The 12767-nt window shown below is 36.4% G+C and overlaps 1 protein-coding gene across 1 annotated transcript in view; it reads right to left on the reverse strand.

Annotated features, from left to right (window-relative positions):
- Positions 1-12275, reverse strand: part of LOC131986595 (A disintegrin and metalloproteinase with thrombospondin motifs 2-like) — a 32268-nt gene extending 19993 nt beyond the window's left edge. Inside the window, exons 1-3 of the mRNA XM_059351630.1 lie at positions 12030-12275; positions 7189-7676; positions 3555-3771 (exon numbers count right to left, since the gene is read on the reverse strand). Of these exons, the coding sequence (XP_059207613.1) occupies positions 3555-3771; positions 7189-7676; positions 12030-12117 (793 nt within the window). The 5' untranslated portion in view covers positions 12118-12275. The remainder of the gene's footprint in view (positions 1-3554; positions 3772-7188; positions 7677-12029) is intronic.
- Between the last annotated feature and the right edge of the window lie 492 nt (positions 12276-12767).

Raw genomic sequence — 12767 nt, forward strand, 5'->3', positions numbered from 1 at the left:
TCCAGCAACCAGCAACAAGTTCACATCCATGTCAGACGAAGCTTCTCATTTGTATTTTGCTGCAAAATAGTTCCTGATTATATGTAATAACCCATCGCTTAAAAGTAAAATAATCGCACATAACTGCAGGAAGTGAAGTAGTTAACGTTGGTGACATAAAAACAAGATGCACAGATTAAAAATTCACAAATTTACGAGAAAAAAAAATCACAAATCTATGAAAAAAATAATATATATTTACGAGAAAAAAAAATCACTTATTTACGGGGGAAAAAATACACAATTTTACAGAAAAAAAATTGACAAATTTACAGAAAAAAATCACAAATGTACAGAAAAAAATCATAAATTTATGAATATAATCACAAATTTTGTTCTCTAAAGGAACCAGCAACAAGTTCACATCATCTTAGATGATGCTTCTAATTTGCATCTGGCTGCCAAATCGTTCCTGATTAGATGTAATAATGTTAATATCTCACATAACTGCAGGAAGTGAAGTAGTTAACGTTGGTGACACACGGAGATTAACTCACAATCTCCCAATAAACTTATTGACTTTTGTTTTCAGGCGGGACACAAACACAGATCTGCTGGTCAAAGTCCAGCTTGTTTGACCCGCTGAGCTCTTTGTTTGTCTGGAGTTTTCTCTGATGCTTCGTTTAGTTTCTGCTGCTGTTAAACCAACTCTGGTGACCAAAAGAAGAACTCTGATCCTCTAAGAAACCAAATACGCTCAGACCATCACAGAACACACACAAACAACAAGGTGTCAACAATAATTGAACCAGAATGGATCAAAAACTCACCAACAATACATTAATGTTGACAACTTATTTCTAGTAAGGAAAGGTCAAAGTTCACACATTTACAGGAAAAAAAATCACAAATTTATCAGAAAAAAAATCACAAATTAATGAGGAAAAGAAATCACAATTTATGTGAAAAAAAAATGAACGAGAAAAAAAAACTCACATTCAAAAGAAACATTTACGAGAAAAAAAAATCACAAATTTATGAAATAAAACCCACAAATTTATGAAAAAAAGCAAATTTACTTGAAGAAACTCACAAATGTATGAGAAAAAAAAATACTTAATTATTAGAAAAAATTCACAAATTAATGAGAAAAAAACTCAAATTCACAAGAAAAAAACTCACAAATTTTTGAGAAAAAAAATCACATTTACCAGAAAAAACTCATATGTACAACCCCCCCCCCCCCCCCCCCCACACACACACACACACACACTTTATGAGAAAAAAATTTAAAAAATGAATGAGATAAAAAATTCACAAATTCATGAGATTTACCACAAAACCCTCACGAGTTAAAAAAAAACCTTCACACATTTATGAGGAAAAAAATCACAGGAAAAACTCAGAAATTTATGAACAAAAACTCACAAATGTACGAGAAAAAATCTCACAAATTCACAGGAAAGGATGAGGAACATTTTTCTTTCATCGCATCTGAATCTATAAACATTTTAAAGGTTAATAATCAGGTTTTTTCAGTGGAAGTGTGAACTTTGTTGTGATGAAGAAGTGTTGAACATGTATCATGTCATACCTGTGTGTGTGTGTGTGTGTGTGTGTGTGTGTGTGTGTTATATAAATGTTGACTTTGTAAAAACATCTGCTGGAGGAAGGAAATGACATCAGACACTGAGGTCACTGCGCCGCCGCGGGCTCACGGCGAGTTGAACCGAGGTAAAATCTCTCTGGCTCCTGATTGGCCGACGCTGTTTTTGAAGACAAACAGAATTTAGAGGAAAAAAAAAAAGATTCAGGAGCTGAACTGTCGATCAACTCTGAGGCCAAAACCTCAAAACCTCCAAAAACTCTGAAGCTCCGAAGCTGCGACTGACTGCCACGTCGGAGCTGGCTGAGTGTGTGTGTATGTGTGTGTGTGTGTGTGTGTGTGTGTGTGTGTGTGTGTGTGTGTGTGTGTGTGTGTGTGTGTGTGTGTGTGTGTGTGTTGTAAAGCTCCGGTGTCTCTGCCAAGTTTCCTGGAACATTTTCTGTGTTTTCAGTTTGGCTTTTTCCTTCTGCAGAAATTCAAAAGCTGCTAGAAAACCCGACATGATTAGTTTATAAAGTGACGAGTCGAGCTTCAGAAAGACGTTAAATATAGATAAATATACATCACATAGTTCACATACCTCATCACACATTCCTGTCATAACAACACAACATATAATCAGAGAGGAATCAACCCGTCAGAGTCGATTGGGAGAGATTTCTGAGCTGTTTGTTCTCTAAAGGAACTCTGTTGTTTTGTCTGATTGTTGTCTGGAGGCTGACGGATCAAAAACTCACCAACAAGAAAATTATGAGTAAAAAACCACAAATGAATTAGAAGAAAATCAGAAATTAACAAGAAAAAACTCACAAATTTACAAGAAAAAACTCAAAAATGTATGAACAAAACCTCAAAAGTTAATGAGGGGGGGAAAAAATCACAAGTTCAGAATAAAATCCTCACAAATTTTTAAGGAAAAACAAAACAAAAATAACGAGAAAAGAATCACAAATTCATGAGAAAAAACTAACAAATATATGAGAAAAAACTCACAAATTTTCCCCAAAAATCCTCACAAATGTACAAGAAAAAACAAAACACAAATTCACAACAAAAAAACCCAACCAATCTATGAGAAAAAACTCACAATTTTACAAGAAAAGAAACCATAACTCCAGAGAAAAAACTCACAAATGTATGAGAAAAAACTCACAAATTTATGAGAAAAAACTCACAAATTTAAGAGAAAAAATTCACAAATTTAAGAGAAAAAACTCACAAATGTATGAGAAAAAACTCACAAATTTATGAGAAAAAATTCACAAATTTAAGAGAAAAAACTCACAAATTTATGAGAAAAAACTCTCAAATTTAAGAGAAAAAACTCACAAATGTCCCAAAAAAAACCCCTCACAACTGTGCAGGAAAAAACGAATAAATTCACAAGAAAACACAAAACAAAAACACACAAATCTATCAGAAAAAATTCACACCTTAAAAAAAAATCCTCACTAATTTCTGAGAAAAAAATTACAAATTCATGAACAAAAACTTTATTCACTTATGAGAAGAAAATCACAAATACATGAGAAAAAACACACAAGTTTACAAGATAAAAAAAAAGCTCTTTCTCTCACAGATGCTGTCCCCAAAATGGGTCACCACACCTAAAACTAGAGATCTATCAAAACTATCAAAATAAAACATGAATATGAGTTAATTAAACAGTTGGTGGAATTAAAACACAGCAGAAGAAGAAGAAGAGATGGAGGAAGATCGTAAAGCAACATTACGTCATAATTTAACCTGAAAATATCATGTTGATGCTGCACAAATCGTTCCTGTAACTTCAGTGAGCGGATACGATAATAAATTATAGTAACGGCGCCATCTAGTGGTCACAGTAACGAAGAAGTGAAAAAAAAACGAGTATAAAGAACGACAGAATCCACTTAAAGACCACCAACGTCACCAACGTAAATATTTAGGTTAATTTGACTTTTTTGTTTGTTTGTTTGTTTGAACTCACCTCGCAGGAAGTCGTCCGCTGTTTGATTGACAGTTTCAGTTTGATTGACAGCTGGTTGTTTCTTGATGATGGCGGAGGATCGATAAACGATGTGTTTCCTTCCTCCATCTTCCTCTTCCTCTACTTCTTCTTCTTCTTCTTCTTCTTCTCTTCCGGTCCTCCAACGATCCATCGGCTCGATGAAAAACTCCTCCTGACTCGTCCGGATCATCCCGGCCTGCAGACAAACAGTGAGTCAGCGTTATTAAAGTCTGAGTCAGCAAAAATAAACTCTGAGTCAGCATTATTAAAGTCTGAGTCAGCATTATTAAAGTGTGAGTCAGCGTTATTAAAGTCTGAGTCAGCAAAAATAAAGTGTGAGTCAGCATTATTAAACTCTGAGTCAGCAAAAATAAAGTGTGAGTCAGCATTAATAATGTGTCAGTCAACAATATGAAAGTGTGAGTCAGCATTGTTAACATTTGACTCAGCATTATTATAGTATGAGTCAGCAATATTAAAGTGTGAGTCAGCAATAATAAAATGTGAGTCAGCAATATAGAGTATGAGTTAGCATTAATAAATTATGAGTCAGCAATATTAAAGTCCTAGTCAGAAATATATAGTCTGAGTCAGCATTATTTAAGTCTGAGTTAGCAATATTAAAGTGTGGGTCAGCAATAATAATGTGTCAGTCAGCAATATGTAGTTTGAGTTAGCATTATTAAAGACGTGTCAGCATTATTAAAGTCTGACTAAGCATTATTAAAGACGTGTCAGCATTATTAAAGACGTGTTAGCATTATTAAAGACGTGTCAGCATTATTAAAGTCTGACTAAGCATTATTAAAGACGTGTCAGCATTATTAAAGACGTGTCAGCATTATTAAAGTCTGACTAAGCATTATTAAAGACGTGTCAGCATTATTAAAGACGTGTCAGCATTATTAAAGTCTGACTAAGCATTATTAAAGACGTGTCAGCATTATTAAAGACGTGTCAGCATTATTAAAGTCTGACTCAGCATTATTAGTGCGAGTCAACATTATTTAAGTTTGAGTCAACATTTTTAAAGACTGAGTCAGCATTATTAAAGTGTGAGTTAGCAACATTAAAGTGTGGGTCAGCAATAATAATGTGTCAGTCAGCAATATATAGTTTGAGTCAGCATTATTGAAGGATGAACCAGCAATATTCAAAGTGTGAGTCAACAATATTAAAGTGTGAGGCAACATCATTAATCAGAATTATTAAAGTATGAGTCAGCATTGTTAACGTTTGACTCAGCATTATTATAGTATGAGTCAGCAATATTAAATTGTGTGTCAACATTATTAAAGTGTGAGTCAACAATAATAAAGTCTGAGTCAGCAATAATAAACTGTGAGTCAGAATTATTGAAGTATATTCAGGTGTTTCCTGCAGACATAATACTGATTTATTAACACTAAAGTATTAATATTAAAGTCTGGGTGGTGTTGTTGTTATTCAGGTGTTTCCTGCAGATATAATGGGTGTAACGCGTCGTTGTTGCTTTAAGCGGGGAAATGTTCCTCTTTGGTTCTGACTTTAAACGCCTCTCATCTTTCCTCCACATCTGGCTTCCATCAGCCTCGCCTCTCGCTCTAAGAAGTGACGGGAAACTGGGACAGATCGCTCCGGTTTCACTCAGAGTCCGAGTGCTTCAGGTCGACATGTTTTACAGCGCTGGTTTGTGTCTCTGCAGGTCTCAAATCATTTCTGTCTCACATGAACCGACTTGTTTCTCTGCTGCTCTCTGAACACTTACACTTCTCCACAATAACATCTGCACTTAATGCTTTTATTTTGAAAAGAAAAAAACCCTTCATCAAAAGATCATCTGATGATTTTAATTGTTTTTTCGTTTTAGAAAGTTTTTCATCAGTTTAACGTGATCTTAATGTAATCTTCTGATTTATATAAAGTGATGGAAAGTAACTCAGTACATTTACTCCAGTACTGTACTTATAATTTTGAGGTATTTGTACTTCATTTTTATTCTTCTTAATACTTGTACCGTACTACATATTGTACTTTTTACTGCACATTTATCTGATGACTGCAGTTACTTTCAGATGAATATTTTAAATATATATATAATGAGTGAATATAATGTAAACACTTGTACAATTAATTCACAAATAGTGCCACATTTTCCAAAAAGTTGGGACACTTCCAATTAGTCAATTATTAAAATATCTGATGCTTAAACTGGGAAAAATGTTATTTGTGGTCATTATATTTATATTATCATTAACTTTTTGGGAATCAGGGTTGCAATAGATAATAATAATAATTATATTAATCATAATAACAACAACAATAATAATAATAATACAAATAATAATAATATTCATAATCATAATCATATATTATAATTTATAATAATGCAACAACTTAGGAGCCCATTTGGCTGCTTTGTGTGAGTATTTTACTACGACAATTAAAGTAAATTTACTTGATTTAATTTATATACTTTTGTCAATTTTGAATGCAAGAATTTTCCTCTAAACAAAGTGTTTTTGAAATTGTGGTATAAGTACTTTTACTGAAGTCAAAGATCAGAATCATTCTTCCACCAGTGATGATATGTTAATGATATGTTAATGATGTGTTAATGATATGTTAATGAGCCACCTATTTTTAAATACGACTGTTAAACTCTCTGTGTTTTCAGCTGCTCTCAGGTCAGATCAAGAGGCTCTAAAAGCACAAAACAGCTGCACAAATATCTGTCTCCATCAGCAGCTTCCTCACACACTGATGATGATGATGATGATGATGATGATGATGATGATGATGATGATGACTTTTTCCTGGTTGTGGTTTTGGTGCCTAAACCTAACCGTCACAATAAAGTGTTAAAAAACGTCTCGCAGACAATCTTGCAGACAAAGTTTTTTGCAAGAAATAAATCGAACCCGAAGTAATTTCACATTCATTCTGTTCATTTGTTGATTTAAAAGTCAGTGTTAGATGAACTGTTGCATGTATATTATTAAAATATGAGTCAGCATTATTAAAATATGAGTCAGCAATATTAAAGAGTGAGTCAGCAATATTAAATTCGGAGTCAGCATTATTAAAAACTGAGTCAGCAATATTAAAGTATGAGTCAGCATTATTAAAAACTGAGTCAGCATTATTAAAATCTGAGTCAGCATTATTACTATCTGAGTCAGCATTATTAATATCTGAGTCAGCAATATTAAAGAGTGAGTCAGCATTATTAAAGTGTATGTCAGCTTTATTAGATGTGAGTCAGCAATATTAAAATCTGAGTCAGCAATATTAAAGTATGAGTCAGCATTATTAAAATCTGAGTCAGCATTATCAAAAACTGAGTCAGCAATATTAAAGTATGAGTCAGCAATATTAAAGAGTAAGTCAGCATTATTAAAATCTGAGTCAGCAATATTAAAGTGTATGTCAGCATTATTAACACGTGAGTCAGCAATAATAAAATGTGAGTCAGCATTATAACCTTTTGATTTGTAAAGCACCTTTTTAAACAAGGTTACAAGGTGCAATAAAAACAACGAAAACGATTAAAAACACATGAATTAAAACTTCTCAGTGTTTTCCGAGCTGTGTTTCCATCAACATGTTCTCTAGTGAAGGATCTGACACCCACCAGCCCGTCACAGTTGCTGATGGCGACCGCCGTGTCCTCCATGTTGGACACCTCTCCTGTGTAGAAGCAGCCGGCGTCTCTGATTGGCTGCTTGTGTTTGCGTCCCGACTCCTCCCACCACTCCATGGTGGCGGCGGGGGCGACGAGGCGAGCGTTGGGACGCAGCCGCAGGTGGAGCTGCTGACCGAACACCGTCACGTTGTAGAAAAGCTCCGCCTCCTCCGTCCTGTAGCCCCGCCCCCTCCAGCTGCGCCCCGTCTGGTTGGACGGTGACGCGCCGGTGGGCGGGGCCTGTAGTAATGTAGGCGTGTCCGTTTGAGTCTGTCTGTCATTGTTTGTGTCGGGGGGCGTGGCCTCTGGGGAGTGGGCGTGTCTTTTTATGCGCCGCTGGTGGTGGGAGGAGACTGAGGCGGACAGGAAGTGGCCCTCTGAGTTGGTCCTGATTGGACGAACCACAGCGAACTCTGACAGAACCTGATGGAGAGAATCTGAGACAGAGAGGACAGAGAAGACGGTTTGGTCTTTACAGAAACAAAGTGAAGTGATCCGCAGCTGTAGAGAATAACCAATGTTGTTGGTTTTTTCTGCTCCGAGTGTGAAGTTTTTCATGTTGAGGTGAAAAAATGCAAAAACACAGCAGTTACAGCTCTAACCACGTATGTTTTTTACACTATAACTGCTGTGGTTTTGCCTCAAGTTGAAAAACTTCAGACTCAGAGCAGAAAAAAAGCAACAACATTGGTTATTCCCAAAACATACATGGTTAGAGCGGTAAAAGACAAGTTGCTTCACGCGGAAAACATGAGTTTCTTAGAGCGGAAAAACAGTAGTTGCTTTGAGTGGAAAACACAACTTGCTTAGAGTGGGAAAATCACGGGTTGCTTCGAACGAAAAAAAAAGTTGCTTATCACGGAAAACATGAGTTGCCTAACAGGAAAACACGACTTACTTTGAGCTGAAAACAGAAGTTGCTTATGGTGGAAAACATACGTTTTTTAACATGGAAAACAAAAGTTGCTTAGAGAGGAAAAACACAAGTTTCTTAGAACAGAAAACATAAGTTGCTTAGAGTGAAAAACAAGAGTTGCTTAGAGCAGAAAACACAAGTTGCTTAGAGTGGAAAAACAAGAGTTGCTTAGTGTGGAAATCACGAGTTGCTTAACGTGGAAAACACAAGCTGCTTAACGTGGAAAACACGAGTTGCTTAACGTGGAAAACACGAGTTGCTTAGAGCGGAAAAACAAGAGTTGCTCAATGTGGAAATAACAAGTTGCTTAACGTGGAAAACACGAGTTGCTTAACGCGGAAAACATAAGTTTCTTAGAGTGGAAAAAAAAACGTGTTGCTTAAAACGGAAAAACATGAGTTGCTTAGAGCGAAAGAACACAAGTTGCTCAGAGCGAAAGAACACAAGTTGCTTAGAGTGGAAAACTTTCGGCATTAGAGCAGAAAAGCACTCAGCAAAACAACAAAAAACCACTTTGCTCCGTCTGATTCTGGCCTCCACCTGTCTTCACCTGGAGTGATGTCACTATGATGTCACTGTGATGTCATAATGTCCACAGGTGTTAACTTTGTCACTGAACTGTTACAGAAACGATGGACACTCTGATACATTTTCATTACAGAATTTAGAGTATTTTGATATAGAAGTATTCCACCATCTTCAGAAACATGCTGATAGAATAATTCCAGTGTTTGTATCAGCATAAAACAAACCAACAGTAAAAGTTAACGTAAAGTAAACGGACACACCAGATAATGACACCAGTGGACTGAAGTTCTGCTCCAGTTGTTTATTTTGTCATAAATGTTAATGAGGTTTTAATTTTCTATATCTTTGCAATAAATTAATTTCATCATTCAGTACTGCAGGTTTTCCTAAATCAACTTGTTTTTGATCATCATACATTCTAATTTTATGTTTTCATTTCTTACTTTTTGAATAAAAACCCTTTTTGTATCACTATGCTACTAATGCACAACATGGGTCAAAAATGTTTGTTTTTTGTTTGTTTTTTAAATCGCTTTTAAATGTCTTCTAATGTGTTTTATGTATTTTAATCTTACCCCTGTAAAGCACTTTGAATGGCCCTGTGTCCGAATTGTGCTATATAAATAAACTTGCCTTGCCTTGCCTATTGTGTGTACAATTTTAAGGAAAAATTAATTTAATCAATTTTGGAATAAGGCTGAAACATAAAAAAAATGTGGAAAAAGTGAATCGCTGTGAAAACCTTCCAGATCCACTGTATGTGTGACAAAATGATACATAAACATGTTAAATATATGAAATATATGAGTGTGGAAAGTAACTATTTGAAACAAATTACTATTATTATAATATTAGGTCATTTAATTTTAAATCAAATTTAGATGAATGAGTCATTTTTGACCCATGACCCAATAAACACAGCACATGTTCAAATCTGAACACATTAAAAACAGGCGGAGCTGAGAGCCAATCAGAGCACAGCAAAGTGACATCACTCAGTGTGTGTGTGTGTGTGTGTGTGAACAGTATATCTGCAGTGATTTTACAAGGGAGGAGGCTGCTGTCCCTCTATCTGAGGTCAAAGGTCACACACACACATAGACACACATGCTCACACAGACACACACACAAAGACGCGCGCACTCACACACACACACACACACACACACACACACTTGCACATGGAGGATATGATGAAATATGATCTGAATCGTTCACATTCCTCAAACGCCAGAGACGCATAAACACAAAGATTTATGGGAGAAACGTGGAGGAAAGTTCTCTGAGTCAGAACAGTTTCCATCTGCTGCTGGAACCTCCAGACCGCTGCTGGGACACCCGGGACTGTGGGGACACCTGAAGGTGTCCCACCTCTGGGAGGGTGAACCAGGGGTCAGAGGTCACAGCCCCGGAGACTCCAGAACAACAACAACCACAGAAGAAGAAGAAGAAGAAGAAGAAGAAGAAGAAGACAGAGCTGTAGAACTGTGACTGACAGTTATCATTAGAATAACAGCAGAACTCAGAGTAGTACTAATAGTAATAGTAACAGTAGTACTAACAGTAGTACTAATAGTAATAGTAACAGTAGTACTAACAGTAGTACTAGTAGTAATAGTAACAGTAGTACTAACAGTAGTACTAATAGTAATATTAACAGTAGTACTAACAGTAGTACTAGTAGTAGTACTAACAGCAGAATTCAGAGTAGAAGTAACAGTAGTACTAATAGCAGTACTAACAGTAGTACTAATAGTAATAGTAACAGTAGTACTAACAGTAGTACTAGTAGTAGTACTAACAGCAGAACTCAGAGTAGTAGTAACAGTAGTACTAATAGCAGTACTAATAGTAGTACTAATAGTAATAGTAACAGTAGTACTAACAGTAGTACTAGTAGTAGTACTAACAGTAGTACTAACAGTAGCACTAATAGTAGTACTAACAGTAGCACTAACAGTAGCACTAATAGTAGTACTAACAGTTGCACTAGTAGTAGTAGCACTAACAGTAGCACTAATAGTAGTACTAACAGTAGCACTAATAGTAGTACTAACAGTTGCACTAATAGTAGTAGTATTAACAGTTGCGCTAATAGTAGTACTAACAGTAGCACTAATAGTAGTAGTACTAACAGTAGCACTAATAGTAGTAACAGTTGCACTAATAGTAGTAGCACTAACAGTAGCACTAATAGTAGTACTAACAGTTGCACTAATAGTAGTAGTACTAACAGTTGCACTAATAGTAGTACTAGCAGTAGCACTAATAGAAGTAGCACTAACAGTTGCACTAATAGTAGTACTAACAGTAGCACTAATAGTAGTACTAACAGTTGCACTAATAGTAGTAGCACTAACAGTAGCACTAATAGTAGTACTAATAGTTGCACTAATAGTAGTAGCACTAACAGTAGCACTAATAGTAGTACTAACAGTAGCACTAATAGTAGTACTAACAGTTGCACTAATAGTAGTACTAACAGTAGCACTAATAGTAGTACTAACAGTTGCACTAATAGTAGTAGTACTAACAGTAGCACTAACAGTTGCACTAATAGTAGTACTAACAGTTGCACTAATAGTAGCACTAACAGTTGCACTAATAGTAGCACTAACAGTTACACTAATAGTAGCACTAACAGTTGCACTAATAGTAGTACTAACAGTTGCACTAATAGTAGCACTAACAGTTGCACTAATAGTAGTAGTACTAACAGTAGCACTAACAGTTGCACTAATAGTAGTACTAACAGTTGCACTAATAGAAGTGCTAATAGAAGTGCTAACAGTAGCACTAATATTAGCACTAACAGCAGCACAAATAGTAGCACTAATAGTAGTACTAGTAGTAGCACTAACAGCAGTACTAAGAGCACTAATAGTAGCACTAATAGTAGTACTAATTGGAGCATGAATACTAGCACTAAGAGTATCACTAAAAACAGTACCGAAAGTAGTACTTAGTGTAGCATTAAGAGTTGCACTAATAGTATCACCAGTACTAACAATTAGTACTAACACTAAAAAGTAGCACTAACAACAGCACTAACAGTTATAGTTATATCAGTATCAGTATCAGCACTAGTACCATAGTAATAGTACTAGCAGTTGCAGTAGTAGTACCCATTGTAGTAGTAACAATAGTAGTATCAGTAGTAGAATGTTTTCAGCAGCATGTATTATCAGTGATATTATACTAACGATAACAGTATCAGCAGCAGCAGTATCAGTTGCAATAGTAGTATTAGTAGTATCAGTACTAGTGTCAGTAGTATCAGTTGCAGTACCCGTGTGTGTGTGTGTGTGTGTGTGTATGTGTGTGTGTGTGTGTGTGTGTGTCTCACCTGACTGGTCAGTGATGTAAACTGAGTGTAAAAAGTCGATCAGCAGCAGAAACACAATGATCAATAATCCATAACGACACTGGTCCATCCTGAGGGACAGACAGAGGGTGAGACAGGCTGAGAGAGAGTGAGACAGACAGACAGAGAGTGAGAGAGACAGGGAGAGAGTGAGACAGACAGAGAGACAGAGACAGACTGATAGAGCTGCAGAGTGAACTGAACTCTCTAACAGACTAACAGACACTCCTCCACTCTGTCTCATTATCTCCTCCCTCCCTCTGTCTCTCTCTCTCTCTGTCTCTCTCTCTCTGTCTGTCTGTCTGTCGGTCTGTCTCACTACCTGTCTGTCTGTCTGTCTGTCTGTCTGTCTGTCTGTCTGTCTGTCTCAATGCAGTACTTACAGTAGTAGTAGTACTGCAGTAGTACCCCACTCTGCATTGTCTCTGCTGCCAGTTGTTTCAGGTGGTCGTGGTTTGGTTTCCAGCCCGCCAATGGTCGCTATGGCAACATGCCTCACACACACACACACACACACACACACACACACACACACACACACACACACACACACACACACACAGAGTTGTAGTTGCAGTAGTTCTCCACTAGATGGAATCAGTGAGCTGAAATATTTGCATTGCTGCAGTTTTTGCAGTAGTACTAACAGAAACTGCAGTAATACTTATTGTAGCAGCAGTACTTACAGAGTATTAGTCTAATTGTACTTGTAGTGTATTT

Source organism: Centropristis striata, chromosome 15, assembly GCF_030273125.1.
Source record: "Centropristis striata isolate RG_2023a ecotype Rhode Island chromosome 15, C.striata_1.0, whole genome shotgun sequence".
Lineage (NCBI taxonomy): Eukaryota > Metazoa > Chordata > Actinopteri > Perciformes > Serranidae > Centropristis > Centropristis striata.